Source organism: Dermacentor variabilis, chromosome 9 (assembly GCF_050947875.1).
Source record: "Dermacentor variabilis isolate Ectoservices chromosome 9, ASM5094787v1, whole genome shotgun sequence".
NCBI lineage: Eukaryota > Metazoa > Arthropoda > Arachnida > Ixodida > Ixodidae > Dermacentor > Dermacentor variabilis.
In genome coordinates this window covers 129,312,375-129,327,060 of record NC_134576.1, presented here as the reverse complement: position 1 = coordinate 129,327,060, position 14,686 = coordinate 129,312,375, and the positions used below count along the sequence as shown (strand labels likewise).

The 14,686-nt window shown below is 46.1% G+C and overlaps 1 protein-coding gene across 3 annotated transcripts in view; it reads right to left on the bottom strand.

The window, feature by feature from the left end:
* The window catches only part of LOC142557481 (calcium-activated chloride channel regulator 3A-1-like), a 58,311-nt gene that overhangs the window by 28,378 nt on the left and 15,247 nt on the right, over positions 1 to 14,686 (bottom strand). Inside the window, exons 10-14 of one of the 3 annotated variants that reach the window (XM_075669359.1) lie at positions 13,840 to 14,061; positions 11,871 to 12,147; positions 11,278 to 11,439; positions 9,388 to 9,696; positions 765 to 5,835 (exon numbers count right to left, since the gene is read on the bottom strand). The exons of 1 other annotated variant lie outside the window; for it this stretch is intronic. In XM_075669359.1, coding sequence (XP_075525474.1) covers positions 5,411 to 5,835; positions 9,388 to 9,696; positions 11,278 to 11,439; positions 11,871 to 12,147; positions 13,840 to 14,061 — 1,395 coding nt within the window. In that variant the 3' untranslated portion in view covers positions 765 to 5,410. Of the gene's footprint in view, positions 1 to 762; positions 5,836 to 9,387; positions 9,697 to 11,277; positions 11,440 to 11,870; positions 12,148 to 13,839; positions 14,062 to 14,686 lie in introns of those variants that run through there. One more of the 3 variants, XM_075669363.1, reaches the window with a different exon arrangement.

The following is a 14,686-nucleotide window of genomic DNA, read 5'->3' as shown; positions in this document are numbered from 1 at the left end:
GTACAATGGATTCAGTATTAGACATTGCCACATGCGTAGAACACGAACGAAGTTGCGGAAATGTGACAGCAGCAGTATATTTAGACATTCAAAGAGCATTCGACACTGTAAGTCACATACACATCCTTGCTGGCATGTTAGAGCTTGGCCTGCACTGTCGAACACTGCGATGTGTATCAAATTTCTTGAAAGATAGAAAAATATTTATGGAAACACTCGAAGGAGAGAGTAATTATCACAGCATCACGCAGGGCGTTCCGCAGGGCAGTGTTCTCAGTCCGTTTTTATTCAACTGTGTCATGGCAGCCTTGCCACTAGAACTCCCGTCTGGTCTACAATATTCGCTGTAAGCAGATGACATCTGCATATGGGCCTCTGGATCTCATATACAAGGCATTCAAACAACGCTGCAAGAGGGTCTTTATAGTATCGACACCCTCCTAAAAGAAAGAGGCATGAGTCTTTTATACGCAAAGACAGCCGTACTTCCTTTAACTAGACGACAGCTAAATAATTTCCAACTTACGCTTAATGGGTAAACTTTGATGTTTGTAAAAGAGCATAAATTTATTGGAGTTATTTTTGACCGCCAGCTAACGTGAGCTTCACACATCCGCGCAATTGAAAAGCAGACCAATGCAATAATAAACATACTTAGGCGACTCGCTGGCACAACGTGGGGGGGATCAGTCTCTTAACGACTACAAGTTCATAACGCACTCATAAAACAATATATTGCTTACTCGGCACCTATTCTCCATGGTTTGTCGCAAACTTCTGAGGAACGTCTTCAACGTTTACTGGCAAGAGGGCTGCGAGTGTGTCTTGGGGTTCCGCAGGCTACCTCGAGTTCTTTAGTAATTGCTCATGCACGTCACCCACCATTTCCAGTCATACGAACGGTTGAAACATGCCGACATATTTATCGCATCTTAACCGAACATGAGAAGCATCCATTAAACCTCGCGCTTATCGAAAGAAACAAAATCAAAATTCACGATGTTGTTCGAGAACATAAAGCATTATTACCAAGATTCGAATTATGCAAAGTGGATGTCTGTTACCCTCCCTGGATGTTAACATGTCCTAAAATAGAATTATCGGTTGACGGGATTATATCTAAGAGAGACATGTTCATAGTAGCCTCCCAACAACTGGCACTCTTCCAAATTTACTACTTATATCCCCAGTACATCCACGTTTATACAGATGGTTCGTGTCATAAAAATGTTTTGACTTCAGCATTCGTCATTCCACATTTAGCGCTAGAGCAAACATTTAAATTATCCCGAGAGACATCTTCCACCGTGGCAGAACTGTTTGCAATCCTGGGTGCTTTGCGTTTCATAACATCAGAAAAACATTCGCAAAAATGGGTTATCTTTAGCGATTCGCAAGCCGCCCTCACATTACTACAGGGCAGTAAGAAAAATTATTTGAACACTTTGCTATTGTGTGATACACTCAAAGAACTTACAAAAGCAAGCGCAATGAACCACGTAATTGCATTCCAGTGGATACCTGGGCACTGCAATATTCCTGGTAATACTGCAGCGGACGCAGCTGCGAATCGGGCGCACAATAACGCGGAGACAACCAATCTTCCCCTATTGCGTAGTGAAGTCCGTCTGATCCTGAGACAGATTTCTTGTCGTCTCAGCAAAACTACCTGGTTTGACCAGCAAACTAAAAACTCTGAGTTATGCTCTATTGACCCATGTATAAACTTATCAATGCCGGAAACTCTAAGAGACAACAGAAAATTTGAAACTTTGGTACAGCGGCTGCGTCTTGGTACTGCATTTACGAAACGCTTCTTGTACAGAGTAAAACGTGTCTCTAGTCCGCAGTGTTCTTGTGGCCATCCAAACGAAGATGTGCATCATCTTTTTCTCGAGTGGTCGAAATACGATACACAAAGAACAGTACTGCAAGCAAATTTGTTGATATTAGACAGACGACCATTCACTCTAAAGAAGATACTTGTCCCATGACCAACTGCGGGCCTTCAAAAAAGAGCGTTTCTTGCTCTGAAAAAATTTTTAGAGGACACCAACATTTTGGGAAAATATTAAGTATCAGATATGATCCGAATATGCTAAATGAGTTAAATAAACGTTGTTCGTGGTTCATAATTGGTTTATGTGGTGATCACAACTTTTACGCAATATGTATAATTCTGTTCTGTACTTGCAGTGCATTGCATGTGTTCAACATATCTGACTTTATATATACGTACGTGGACTGAACTAATGCACAGAAATTTGCGACTCATGTACTGTTGGACTGTATATTTTTTATTCATCCAGTGTTCTTCTGAGTGCCATATTTTGTGTCGCTATTCTCCCTTTTTATGCAAATTTGTTTCCTTTGCCAGGTGACAAGGAGTAGCAGGCGCCACCATAAAGGCGCCAACCTCTCCTAATATTCCTTTCAATAAAAAAAATTATTCGCGTGGATGCAACTAGTACAGGATAAATCTTCAGCGGTACAATACATTTTCGAGAGTAGCTTCAATGACGGACTCCAATTTCAAAGTAATGCGGAAAACCTTCTCGTGTGCTGAAGTTTCAGGGTCTGAGCGAACATTCTAAATTTCGAATGCCAGTCTACTAGTTCTTCTACTAGTTTACTAGATTTACTAGTTATTGGATATGGGGAATACGGTTTTTCTTTTTCGTCGGGGAGAGGAATACACATCGGACTGATTTCTACGCTTTTCTCCTCTAAGTTAAAACATTGTTTCTTCATTTGTTCGATCTTACGGCAAAATAGACGCGTTACAAGAGTGCCAAACAAGCAACGTACTATTCTCAGCAGTCGTGGTCGCCTAGGCGCTGGATAAGGTTTCCAGGGTTAGTTCTAGCGGTAACACACAAATACCCCAGAAAGTGGCTGGGAAGACGCCGCCGCGGTAGCTCGATTGGTAGAGCATAGCACTCGTAATGCGAAGATGTAGAATCGTTCCCCACTTGAAGCAATTTGTTTTTTTTTTCGTTCACTTTCAACTACAGTAATTTATAATTTCTTCATTTCCTTTAATAAGTCCAAGTAATGTTCCCTGTGTTTTTTCTTGGTGTCCTTGTTGGCTTCTTATGATATGATTAATAAATATCGGGCCCCTCGGTTAACCATCTTTCTTCTGGTATATATATCACTGAAAAGACACAAAAGCGCGTTACAGCGTTTATTATACGACTGCAGGTAAGCGTATAATGAATGAATCATGTTAGCACAGTTAACACGACTACTCTTTTGGCTGTGGTGTTGGCCTACTCAGCACGAGGTCGCGGGATCGAATCCCGGCCACGGCGGCAGCATTTCGATGGAGGCGAAATGCGAAAACACCCGTGTACTTGGATTTAGGTGCACGTTAAAGAACCCCAGGTGGTCAAAATTTCCGGAGTCCTCCACTACGGCGTACCTCACAATCAGAAAGTGATTTTGGCACGTAAAACCCCATAATTTATATTTTCTTGATACGACTACTCTTTCACTAACTTAAACCGGTTAACTGAGTAATACAGCAGCTTGTACGGCAACTACGCTACACAATGTCGTACAATTACTTTCTACTACCTTTTCAGTCGAAGCTCCGTTTATATCGATGTGTAGCGTAGAAAATTCAAAGGGCGCTATAAAGTTAACCAACGAGACTATACCGTAATGAGAGCTTCGCTTTCCAAAGTACGCCGGCATGCAGAAGTCAGAAAAACGTCAACCATGTCGGCGACGTATACGTTACAGGAAAGTAATAAGAAAGATAACAACATAATAAGGAAGGCAACAAGGTAACAAGAACGGCAACAAGTATTTCCGCCGCGAAATTGCTGCCTAATAAACTCAGCTAGTGCTTTCTTGAAAATTTCACCGGATTACTTACCATAGAACTACGTTGCAGTCTCCTCTGCAAGGGGACGGAAGCGGCGTCCCTTTCAACAGACAACTGCAATTTCTTTCTCCTTCTGATGTACGATGTTTATGGTCACTGTTGAATGATTAATACAGTGTAGTGACACATATCCACCGAGCTTGCAGACAACGTGCTTTTCTCACGAAGCATGCGGAATGAAACGCAATGCGGTTGCTTTGTACAAAAACAAACAGAAGATTTATTTGTCTTAAATTAGGATAACAGCAAAATGAATCACAGAAAGCGAAATCAGAAGCGTGGAGACCCGTTTCAGGCAGTTAGTGCAACAGCGACTTGGGGAGTGCATTGTCGGGGACCCATCGCTCAATGCCACCTGGTTTGCCAGTTTTTAACGTCACGTCCTTTAAAACGTGTACCTGGAGTGCACATAATTTTATTTTCGCTCTGTGCCGCGCGGTAACTCAAATGAATAAAAAGAAAAGAAAGACAAACTGATCGGTTGAATAGCCTGAGGTATATCAATTGCAATTATTGCAATGATCAAATAAACGTGTGACCGCGTGAGTACTTTCATGCGTGTTAGCGTAAAAAAAAAGCTGTGTAAACTGGTACTGTAAATATTTCTCTCCTTTCAATTCAATCCCTTGCATTGTATGCTTGTAGAATGCGTTTCTTATGTACTTATATCATCCTTCAATGTACCTCATATGATTCAATGTATTTCATATTTCATGCACACTTCTTTTCTTTGGACGTATTTAATTGCATTACAGTATGAACAAATTGCCTCCTGCCTGGGTCACAATTTGGCCTGCGGTATTCTGTAAATAAATAAAATAAATAAATTGTTGTCAAGAGGGTATCAGTGCTGCGTTCGTTCCATCTCCAGACCAGAATAGTTCCGAAAGAAAGACAGCAACAAAAGAAATAAAGAAAGAGACCGAACTATTAAATACAAGGAGTGCGGTTCATTACCCGAAGCATAAGCACCTTACTCAATGGGGAAGTCAAGAGATGCGATGTGCACTCAGAGTGGTTAGAATGCACGCACATTGAGGATTCGTAAAGACCGTCGGTGGCAGTAGAATAAGAAGGCGTGGCGCTCTTTATCAAATTGATGTTGTTATTGACTAAATGAGATCCTGGGAAAACAGGCTCCACAAAGAGCCAGCTATCCCGATCATCAGAAAGAAACTACAGCACCCCGATTAAGGAATGTCAAAAGAAGAGATCATGACGACACCGTAATATTTGCGGCATAGGACGAGAGTGGTTGATGGAAGACAGCGGTGATTGGCGACATCCGAGAGAGCCCCTTTTAGCCTGCACCACACTTAAGTAAGTTCACGACGACGATGCCGATAATGACGATGTGCTCAAGGCTTGCGTCCATACGTCAAGCCTTCTTCGTCGCTAGTGTTTGCGCCGTAATTTCACCGCGACATCAATCTCGACGAAACGCTGTGCCAAGCAACCCCGCGTCCAGAAGGCGACGGCAGACCATAAGGTATGTTCGCCACGGCACCAGTGCGGCGTCTACGCCACAATCGACGTCACGCTGCCGCTCGTCCTGCGCCACCTGCCGATCTTGCGCGCGACTATAACCAGCGCGAGGACGACAAACACTGCCGCCAGGACGCCCAGGGATATGATCCACCAGGAGGTTCCCTTCGTGTGCGGCTGCGGCAGTTTGAAGGTGACCCTGACGAGGTTCGACACCGGCGAGTAGAGCCCGTCGTCGTTCCACACCCTGGCCGCGAAGTAGAAGTCCCGGCGCGAATCGTTCTTCGCGACGGCGAGCAGTGCGTCCGCAAGATGGAACCGCAGTCGCTGCCTGGAGCCGACGGCCCCGGCCGGTACCTTGCCGTCCGGCGCGTAGTCTTCGGAGACCGCGAAGGCCGAATCGAAGTGATTGATGACGTCCACGATGCGTGTGCTTCCTCTCAGCTCGACTTGAGATGCTGTGAGCACAAGAAAAAAAAAAAGAAAGCCAATGTGAGAGAGAGAGAGAGAGAGAGAGAGAGAGAAGTAAGGGAAAGGCAGGGAGGTTAACCAGATGGGAAGATGCGGTTTGCTACCCGACGCTGGGGAGAGAGGGGAGGGGAAGGTATTGATAGCAAAGCAGAGATAAAGAAAGAAAGGTGCGCAGACATGTACAGTCACAGTCGGTCGCTGCCACCCCATACCGTTACCGCACAGCACAGTAGCACTTGCAGCGCTATAAACATCTGTTCGGGCTGCAGCCAATTCTGTCGCCCTTAAAAACTGCAACAGTGCCCTCGGCGCCCTCCGCTGCGATGGCTTGTGATGCCGGCATTCCAAATTAAGTTCCTGTGTTAGAGGTCTTTGGTCAAAGCGCGCTATCGCGATTGCGAGCGATCGTCTCTGTAAATTGTAGCGAGGACACTGAGAGATTGATATATAACATTATTGCCTATGTTCTAAGTCGCAAGGACCGAAACGGAGCCGCTCTAAGAGAAGACGTCCTCGTTAAACGGGGAGAGGCCTTACTACCAGCACTCCGGGAGAATGAAAGGGAAATAGAAGCAGAATCTAGGCTAGACAGTTTGGCTAGTTGGAATTTAGTCAAAGACATGTTCCAGCACTTAAGAAAAGGAGAGAAAAATTGCGTAGAGAACAGGGCGACAGAAAACCCTCTTGAACGCTGGTTTTCATCTGCAATACCTTTGAGCAGAATGAGAGCAAGTCACGCGGCTACGGTAAGGTTGCTACATCACGTGGCTACATTTTGGCGCACGTCTACATGTAGCCAAATGACTTGCTGTCATTTTTTCTAAATTAGTACAGTTGAAGACCAGTATCTCAGGCTTTTCTGTCACCCTCTTGTCGCTGTACTTCTTTTCTTTCTTCTTACGTGCTGGAACGTGTCTTTGCAGAAGCAGAATCCACCGAATGTGTGTGCTTAGACTATCGTTCGTCGTTTATGGTTCCTTCATTATTTCTCAATTAGTGCGTCGATTGCCTTGTGACATATGTAAGTTTGGAACCGTTTTATTGCTGTTGCAGCAATTACTGTCTAACCTTTGCCAGAATGTCGTATTGCGAACCTGCGCTCTCTTCCCTCAATCTGCATATTGTTTTCTATTAACCTAAGAAACATAATCATCATCCTGAATCGGTGGCACTTTGCACACGCATAAGGGGGAACCCCCTTCCTACCAGCGGCGACATGCTCCGAGACCTTCCCGAATACCGAGACCTCCGGCACAAATACCGGCGACCACATATCACCTCGCTTAAATACCGGGGTCACCTCGATCAACGAACATCACGCGCGAGACACACTGCTTCGCACACACGGTGAGTTCGCACTTGAGGCGGGGGGGAGCCTGTCTTCGTACGTGAATAGCTTCCCTGAACCTTGACCCCTTGTTGGGCCGAACAGCCATTCACTTTCTTAATGAAGATAATTCATTATACGCCTACACTAAAAGAACCGAGGGCCTCTATCATTAACTGCACGAAGCCGATAGACAGGGCAACCAAGAATTGCCTAAAAGAATTAAGTATTTTTTTTCCTTTTCGTGGAAAGAAAAAGTTCCAGGATTCTGAATGAAAGTGAAAGTTTCGGTCGGCTTCGTATTCGCAATAAAGAACATACGGCCGCACGCGTAAAACGGACGTTGTGGGTTCGACTGCCGCCAGTCTCAAGTTGCCGTTCCTTTCTCTTTCGTTTCCCTTTTGCTTCACTAGGAATATGACGCTTATCGAAAATTTTTCGATTTGATAAGAGAAGCAGCTAATTTCCCTGTATATTCCTTGACGTCCACACCGGTACTTTTCAAGCTGTCGCTACGCTACGGCTGGCGACCGATACAAAACACTGCGTCACTGTCACACAGCGCCGCAACCGCGAACTTTCCCGGCGTCGTGATACCACATGTTAGCGGCTTCTCAATTTCGCTGTATGAGCAGTACTTTATAAAATGAACGCCTTAATCTTGTTCGAAGTTAATATGCCTGCAGTACAACAGCTTGTCTAGAAAGTACCACGAAAGGGAAAAAAAGAATAATAAACATTCTTCACAAAAGTAATGGTTGCACCAACAAACTCACTGCGATTCCTGGAGATCCTAAGTATCTCGGGACAACCGCAGTGTTGAATATCAACTCGCACTCTTCCATAAGGAGTGACCCGCATTTTGCTTTCATGCAGATCCCGCACTCACTTCCTGGCCCATTATACAAGCTCTGAACCGCTTAGTGACCTACTCCTAAACCTTATCGACAAACTCCTAAACCACGTTTATGCACATAACATATCATAGCTGCAAACCTTCTTTCTACTTCGTAACGAGCCCCAATGTCAGCACTGCGAATCAGGAACAGCACACGAATCACGTCAGAACTACTGCCACTTATACTCACGGCTAAGCTCGTGCTTTGTAGAGCGGCTCAATAAGTCGTTGCTTCTTTTTTAGAAATCGTAGTATGAATTATACAGCTACGAATTCCGTTTCTGTGAAGTCCACGTACGATTTTCAGTTTTCGCGCAGGATCTAGCGTCTCTGTGAAAATTGCGGCTGCAGTGCCCCGAAGACATTCGCGCAGGCTCTCTGAGAAAGCACCCGCACCGGAATATCCAGTTTTAAAGGCCAACTAAGCCAAAATTTTGCATCGTGTAGAAAAAATAAGAGAGAGAAGCCTCAGTGCTAAATTTTATGCGCGAATGGCGGACGGGTGCATCAGAAACAACTCGCAAAAGTACATGCTTTTCATACGGAAACCGGAAGACAACTCCTCTATTAAAAATTGCCGGAAGTCATGCAGAACTCTGAATCGGCCCAGCCCGAGCTGGCATGACTGGTCTGCTTTACATGCATAGTGTATGCTGAGTGCAGCTGCTCTTCGAAGACGTCTCCACACATCTTAGAAACAGAGAAATACCTCTGGCACAGCTGCTTCCATTCCAAGTTCGAAACTGTGACTGACGTCTTATCCGCTTGTCATATCCAGCGCCCCCCCCTATACGGGTGCGTGTCGTCTACAACTAAAAAAGCTGAGCGCTACGTGCAGTTTGTAGCCTTGCTCCTCTGGCGCGTTAATATTGTGGGATACTTTCCGTTTCTCGCAAGTGGAGCACAAGTGAATGTCCCGCTCCATTCGGTGTTCCAATATTGATTTTATATCATTTCTAATACTACCACCCTCAGTTGAGAGCGTTGCTGCGGCGCAATGTAAAAGTATCACAATGTTCGAAAGTGACAAAGGTGCTCCTAAACAGAGCTTTAAAAAATCGTAAATAAAGAGAAAATATTTTTTAAACATGCGCACTTTGCACGCACACGACTACAACCACCGGATCCGCATTGTTCAATACAAATGCGGAACCCTACCCGCTTGCCCCTACGACATCTCTCGTAAGTCAGATTTCGCGTCAAGACGTAAAATTCTGCAAATATATCACCCGATCCATTAATCAATCATCAATTAATCGATTGAGTTCTTCACACAATCGCAGTTGTATAAGCACTATATTATCGCCTTCTCACCGTTGCCAGAGTTCATATGAGCTCCCGGGCAGGTCCAGGTCAGGATGACGACGTGCGTTCCATTCTCATCCATGAAGGCGTCCTCGACCTTTAAATCTTGGATGGAGTTTGGTGGGATCGTTGAGTCGTCAACCTCGTTGGTGAGACGGAACGAGCCGCCTTCGGCGTAGCGCTCAAACTCGGGTGCCTTTTCACTGCGCAAGACCCTCGGCTCGGCCTCCTCGATGTCTTGGTCCACGTAGACAAATCGCTCGAGAGGAATACCATCGACCTCGTCGGTTGATTCTATCGCTCCACCACTAGCGAGAGCTGCGCAGGGAAATTTCGTGAAACGAGATCGCGATTAGAACCTTACAAGTTTGTTGACGGCGCCACTGCTTCGTAACATCTTATCGTGTCCGAATTGAGATATGAATTGACAGACAATACCTAGGAAGGCACTGTCTTACAAGAACACTCACGGAGGATCACACTTTGAGCTACCACCGTTCTAATAAAGTGCGTGCTAAAATAATTTCTACAGTTCACGTAGTTAAAAATTTTCTCTGCCCTTGTCGCTAACGGGCTCGCGAAGGACAAGAGGCGAAGTGAAAAAAAAGTTTTATTTATTTCAATCTCCTTACCACGAGCTTTCACACACGGTGTGTTCCCGAATTAAATTTATCGGTCCTGGGTTAAACTTTGATCAGATTATTGCATCATGCATTGCCCTCCACGCGTTTCATTTGCATGTCTGTAATGTATATATCTTCTTACTGGTTCCCCTGAATAGGTAATGTTTCTTAATTGTATTCTTCTGACTCGTTTCTGGATATTGACTGAACGTGTCCCAGCCTCGACTGTACATTTGTATCGGAGCTCAAACTTGTCATAGGCTATGGGTTCAAAGAGTTCCCGCATATCTCTGTTGTGAACCTTTCGGATTCCAGAACACAACAGCGATGAGGCACGTCTTTTCAGAGTTGCACACGAAACCGCCATCTTTTGCCGTGCAAGAAATTGACACTACAGAGTAAGCTACTATGAAACAACACCTTCCTGATGCACCCGGCTATACTGTGACTTAGACGCCGAGACGGCCGACTGTTGGTGCTATTAACGCCTGTGCGGGCCTCCAATACATTTCAGAAATGGACACCATGAAAACAGAAAACAAGAGCAACGAAGCCTCGGAATACCCCTTGTGACGTAACATCCATGTGGCATGTACATTTTAAGAGGTTCGAGCCCGAGTGGCGGCAGCATGATTTCTTTTATATAAAATTTCTTTTATATCGTGCAAGCATTACATGAAACGCCCATAAGTGGCGCCAGCGGACCCTAGAGCCATAATATGCAAATAACTGTTATAAAGGTCCTTCTAAGTGGAGTATGGTCCCTGAAGTTATAGATAAGTGAGAAGAAGGCTTCTTAATGCCATCGACTGTTCATGAAGCCCAATAGAAGCATCATGACAAGCATGAAGCAATCTCATTTACAGAGGCTACTCTCCAAGTTTCACGATCACCGATGCTTGCGATATGGCCAAAGTTGGTTCATATTGTCAGAACTGAGTCAGAGCGTAAAAAAAAAAAGCGAGAGGACAGTAGATAACACAATAGCGGCATGTGTGCCCAGTCGGTTTAGAATATCCTCGCAGTTTTCCGCGCTACAACTTCATGGTCAGGTCTTCTCATCAGTCGATCACGTGACATGCCACGGGGCATGTTCCCAATCTGTATTGTGCTGACCATGGTCATTATCTTTTTTTTCTTTTTGCGCTGTAACCATACGTTCAAGTTTGAGACCTCACCATGCGCGCGACAGATAACGCGACTAGTGGCATGTCACTGGACGCGAGAACAAAAACATGCGTTCACCTCGTCCGCATATAGGCCCGTATACTTGTACCTGACACTTGCGGGGCGGGCAGTCCTCCCGAAGCCTGGCGGCCCTGGACAATGACAGAATCGTCGCCACTCACGACGCGAGCTGACACCGAGTAGCGGCCAACCCCGTCGAACTGCGTGAAGTAGCCGCTGTAGATGCCATCATCGGCCGTCACATCGGCGCCTATACAGGAAGGAAACGACCACGTACATGACACACCCTTCCGTTCGCAACGGCCCGCATGTGAATCGTGACGGCTTCTGCACACTGCTCCTAGCTGTGTTAATGTGCCCTTAAAATCCGCGCGCTGAAATGAAATTGATTCATTCTTACGAATAACGTTATCAACTGGACTTTGTCACTGCGCAGTCTTGCTTACTATTCCGCACCACCGAACATCCCTGCCGAGTGCCCCTGGAGAGCTTGTGGGGCCCCTCACAAAAGCGTAAATAGCAAACACAAGGTCTTTACTAAGGCGCGTCACTGGAATGCAGTGCGAGTGCCTAGTGATGACGATGCAGCGATGACGTGGACGCACGCGGCTCGAGACGCACCAACTATACAGCCGATGCACTGCCAACGATCTCGGACAGTGCCAGGTGAGCTTGACGTACCGAGACCATCGTCGAAGAGCTCCATTTCCACCGTTCCGTGTCCCTGCGGTCGAACGACGGTGGCCGTGACCTTGGCGTGAAGAACAACGTGCTCGCCCTTGGTGACCTCGGCGTAGACGGCGGCCTGGGCCGCGCTGTCCACTTCCGTTCGCTTGAGGAAAGCACGCACCATGACGGGCTTCTCGTCGGGGTCCCTCGCCAGGGACGTGGCCCGGACGTGGACGGCTACTTTGCCGCTGTTGAGGTTCTGGGAGACGACCAGAGTCCAGGTTCCGGGCTGTCGAAGAAAAACAGAAACACCCCACACACAGAATGCATTATGTTACAAGCGTGTATATAAAGCAAAGGTGGTTAACAACTGAACGAGAGACAGGGAAGCATTTAACCATAAGTTACAACTTGGAGTTGGAAGTTAGAGCTCGAAACAAAATTGATACTAGGCGTGACGGAAAAACGGTACGAGTCGGCAAAGATTCCTGGTCGCAACAGCGCAGCCGGACACGGACTGAGTAAAGGGAGGACACCACATGGTGCCGCTTGGCAACTGAAGTTTGTTCCATAATAACATCTAATATATAAAGCTTAACAAGCCCATGATTTTCACCCAGCTCTTCGGCATAATCAACGAAAACTATCCAAAACAGAACTTTTACGTTAAGGATTGGCACCTCGTATTAGGTTCACACTTTATATTATTAGATGTTTTCTTGAAATAAACTTTTGTTGATAGCATCGGGTGGTGGGGGTCCCCTTCTTTTACGCCTTCCGTGTCCAGCTGCACTTATTGCGGTCATAATACTAGGCATGTACACTACTACTTGATGCGAAAAAAAATAAAGTTCAAAGGTCAAAGTTCGAAGTCGGAAATCGTACCTGGCACCACCAACTTCCATAGGCTGTGTCTCTACCAGCTCTGCTAACCGCGTGAATAACGAATGGAGCTGCAGGGGCGCTTTGATTACCCGAGGCGATGGAAGACTTGTTAACCAAATCAACCGTGTGAAAAGCAGCATGGATTTGACTGTACCTGTGAAATTTATTGTCGCAAAGCAATCCAGGGCTGGCGAATCTTCACGGATTAGTTTCATCCACCCGGGGTAGCTTAACGTGGACTTAAAGCATGGCGCCCCGTCCTTCCTGCATTTACTCCTCCTATGCAAGTATGATTGTCTGACCCACTTGTCCCTATTTATCGAGTCTGCTGCGACGCTCAGAACAAATGTTGCCGTTTTGGCTATCTTGTCGCTAGAATTAGGGAACTTTTGTTATGTTTAGCGACAATTTTGTATTCTATTTAGCGACCGGTGACGTTTTTTTAGCGACAGAATAACTGGCACTAATTCGTGTCAGTTTGCGTCTTCGTTCCCAATCGGTGTTCATCTTGTCCCCGTTAGTGTGTACTGTACATAGCGCAGTAACAATGGAACTGGCGACAGTTTATCGACTTCGAAGTTGAGGAAGTTGTTTAGAAGACTACTTTCTAAAACGCTCTTTGTTATGCTAAAGCTACAAGAGCACGGCCGAAATTGGATGTATGGTGCGTGGGCTCCGTGATAATGAGGAAGCAAAGATGGGCGCTGATGCCGCATGGTTTGCGCCTAATTGCGCCGAGGCAAACACAGGCTTCGCACGTTGTGCTCACAAAATGCACGTTTTCTTTTCTTCATGAAACCTAATAAAATGAGTTTCTTAGCGCTGTAAGAGCCGTTGTTTGCCTAAATATGTTTGATTTGGGGGCGTTTCGCAAGCGTAGCACTAAAAGAAATTACTAACACCTATTTGCAATAAATTTTATGTTGAGGCTTAGACCGCAACAGGTGTACAATGGGACAAATCAACTCCAGAAGCCGTACGTTTCGAAGCGACTTGACCCACCGACCGACCGACCGCCCCGGCAGAACCGTGGAAAAATAGGCAAAGAAAAACTTCGCTTTGATAGTTGGCAACACTGCTCAGAACGCTGCCCTACCGTGGCAATGCCGGGGATCTTGAAGTTTACGTAATTTCCCGATACTGCGGGTCCGGACACCAGGCAATCCTCGCACGTCTTGCCATCCGGGTAGTGCAGAACTGCTTTGAGCTTGGATGCCTCTTTGGACTGCAGTACTACCGTGGTCTCGTTGCCCAAGTCTGCATCCACGAGGATGGAGAACTTCCGCTCTTCAGCCACATCAGCTTGTTGGTCGAAGATCTAGATGAAAAAGAAAGGATCGTAAGCGAGAAGTACAGTTCAATCTCGACAATATTGAGTTACACGTGACGCTGAAACTCGTTGAGAAGAACCGCACAAGCAGCGCAGGAACTCGAGAAAAGCGTCGAACCAACATTTCAATCAGAGAATTGGGGGGAGAACTACTTTGATTGAGAAGTACGGTGCACTATTATAAGGTACCAAGGTTCCCTGGAATATCACAGACAGGGCAGCACAGGAAGTGATCCAGGAAGCTTAACGTTAGAAACAACACAATGCTAAAAATTTACCCACCTCGGGTTTCTTCCATGGGCGCACAAAGCTCGATACAGGAGCGTCCTTGTATTCCGACCTCCAGGAGGATGCGGGTACAGTGGCTGGCAATCGAACCCAGGACCTCGTGCTATGCACCAGAACGTTAACATAGCCACTAGCCGCTAGCCCGGTCTCATACCTTGCTAAGCCACTTTCGGCGCCTGAATCAAACTTACAAGCCCTTTATGAAGACTTGCAACGTTGGCTCTCTGGCAGTGGCGGGCTGCCGCAGACTCAGCACGGCAAGGTTACGGGTTCGACTCCCTTCCGCGGCGGATGCATTCCGGTGTGCACTTAATGCAAAAAAAAA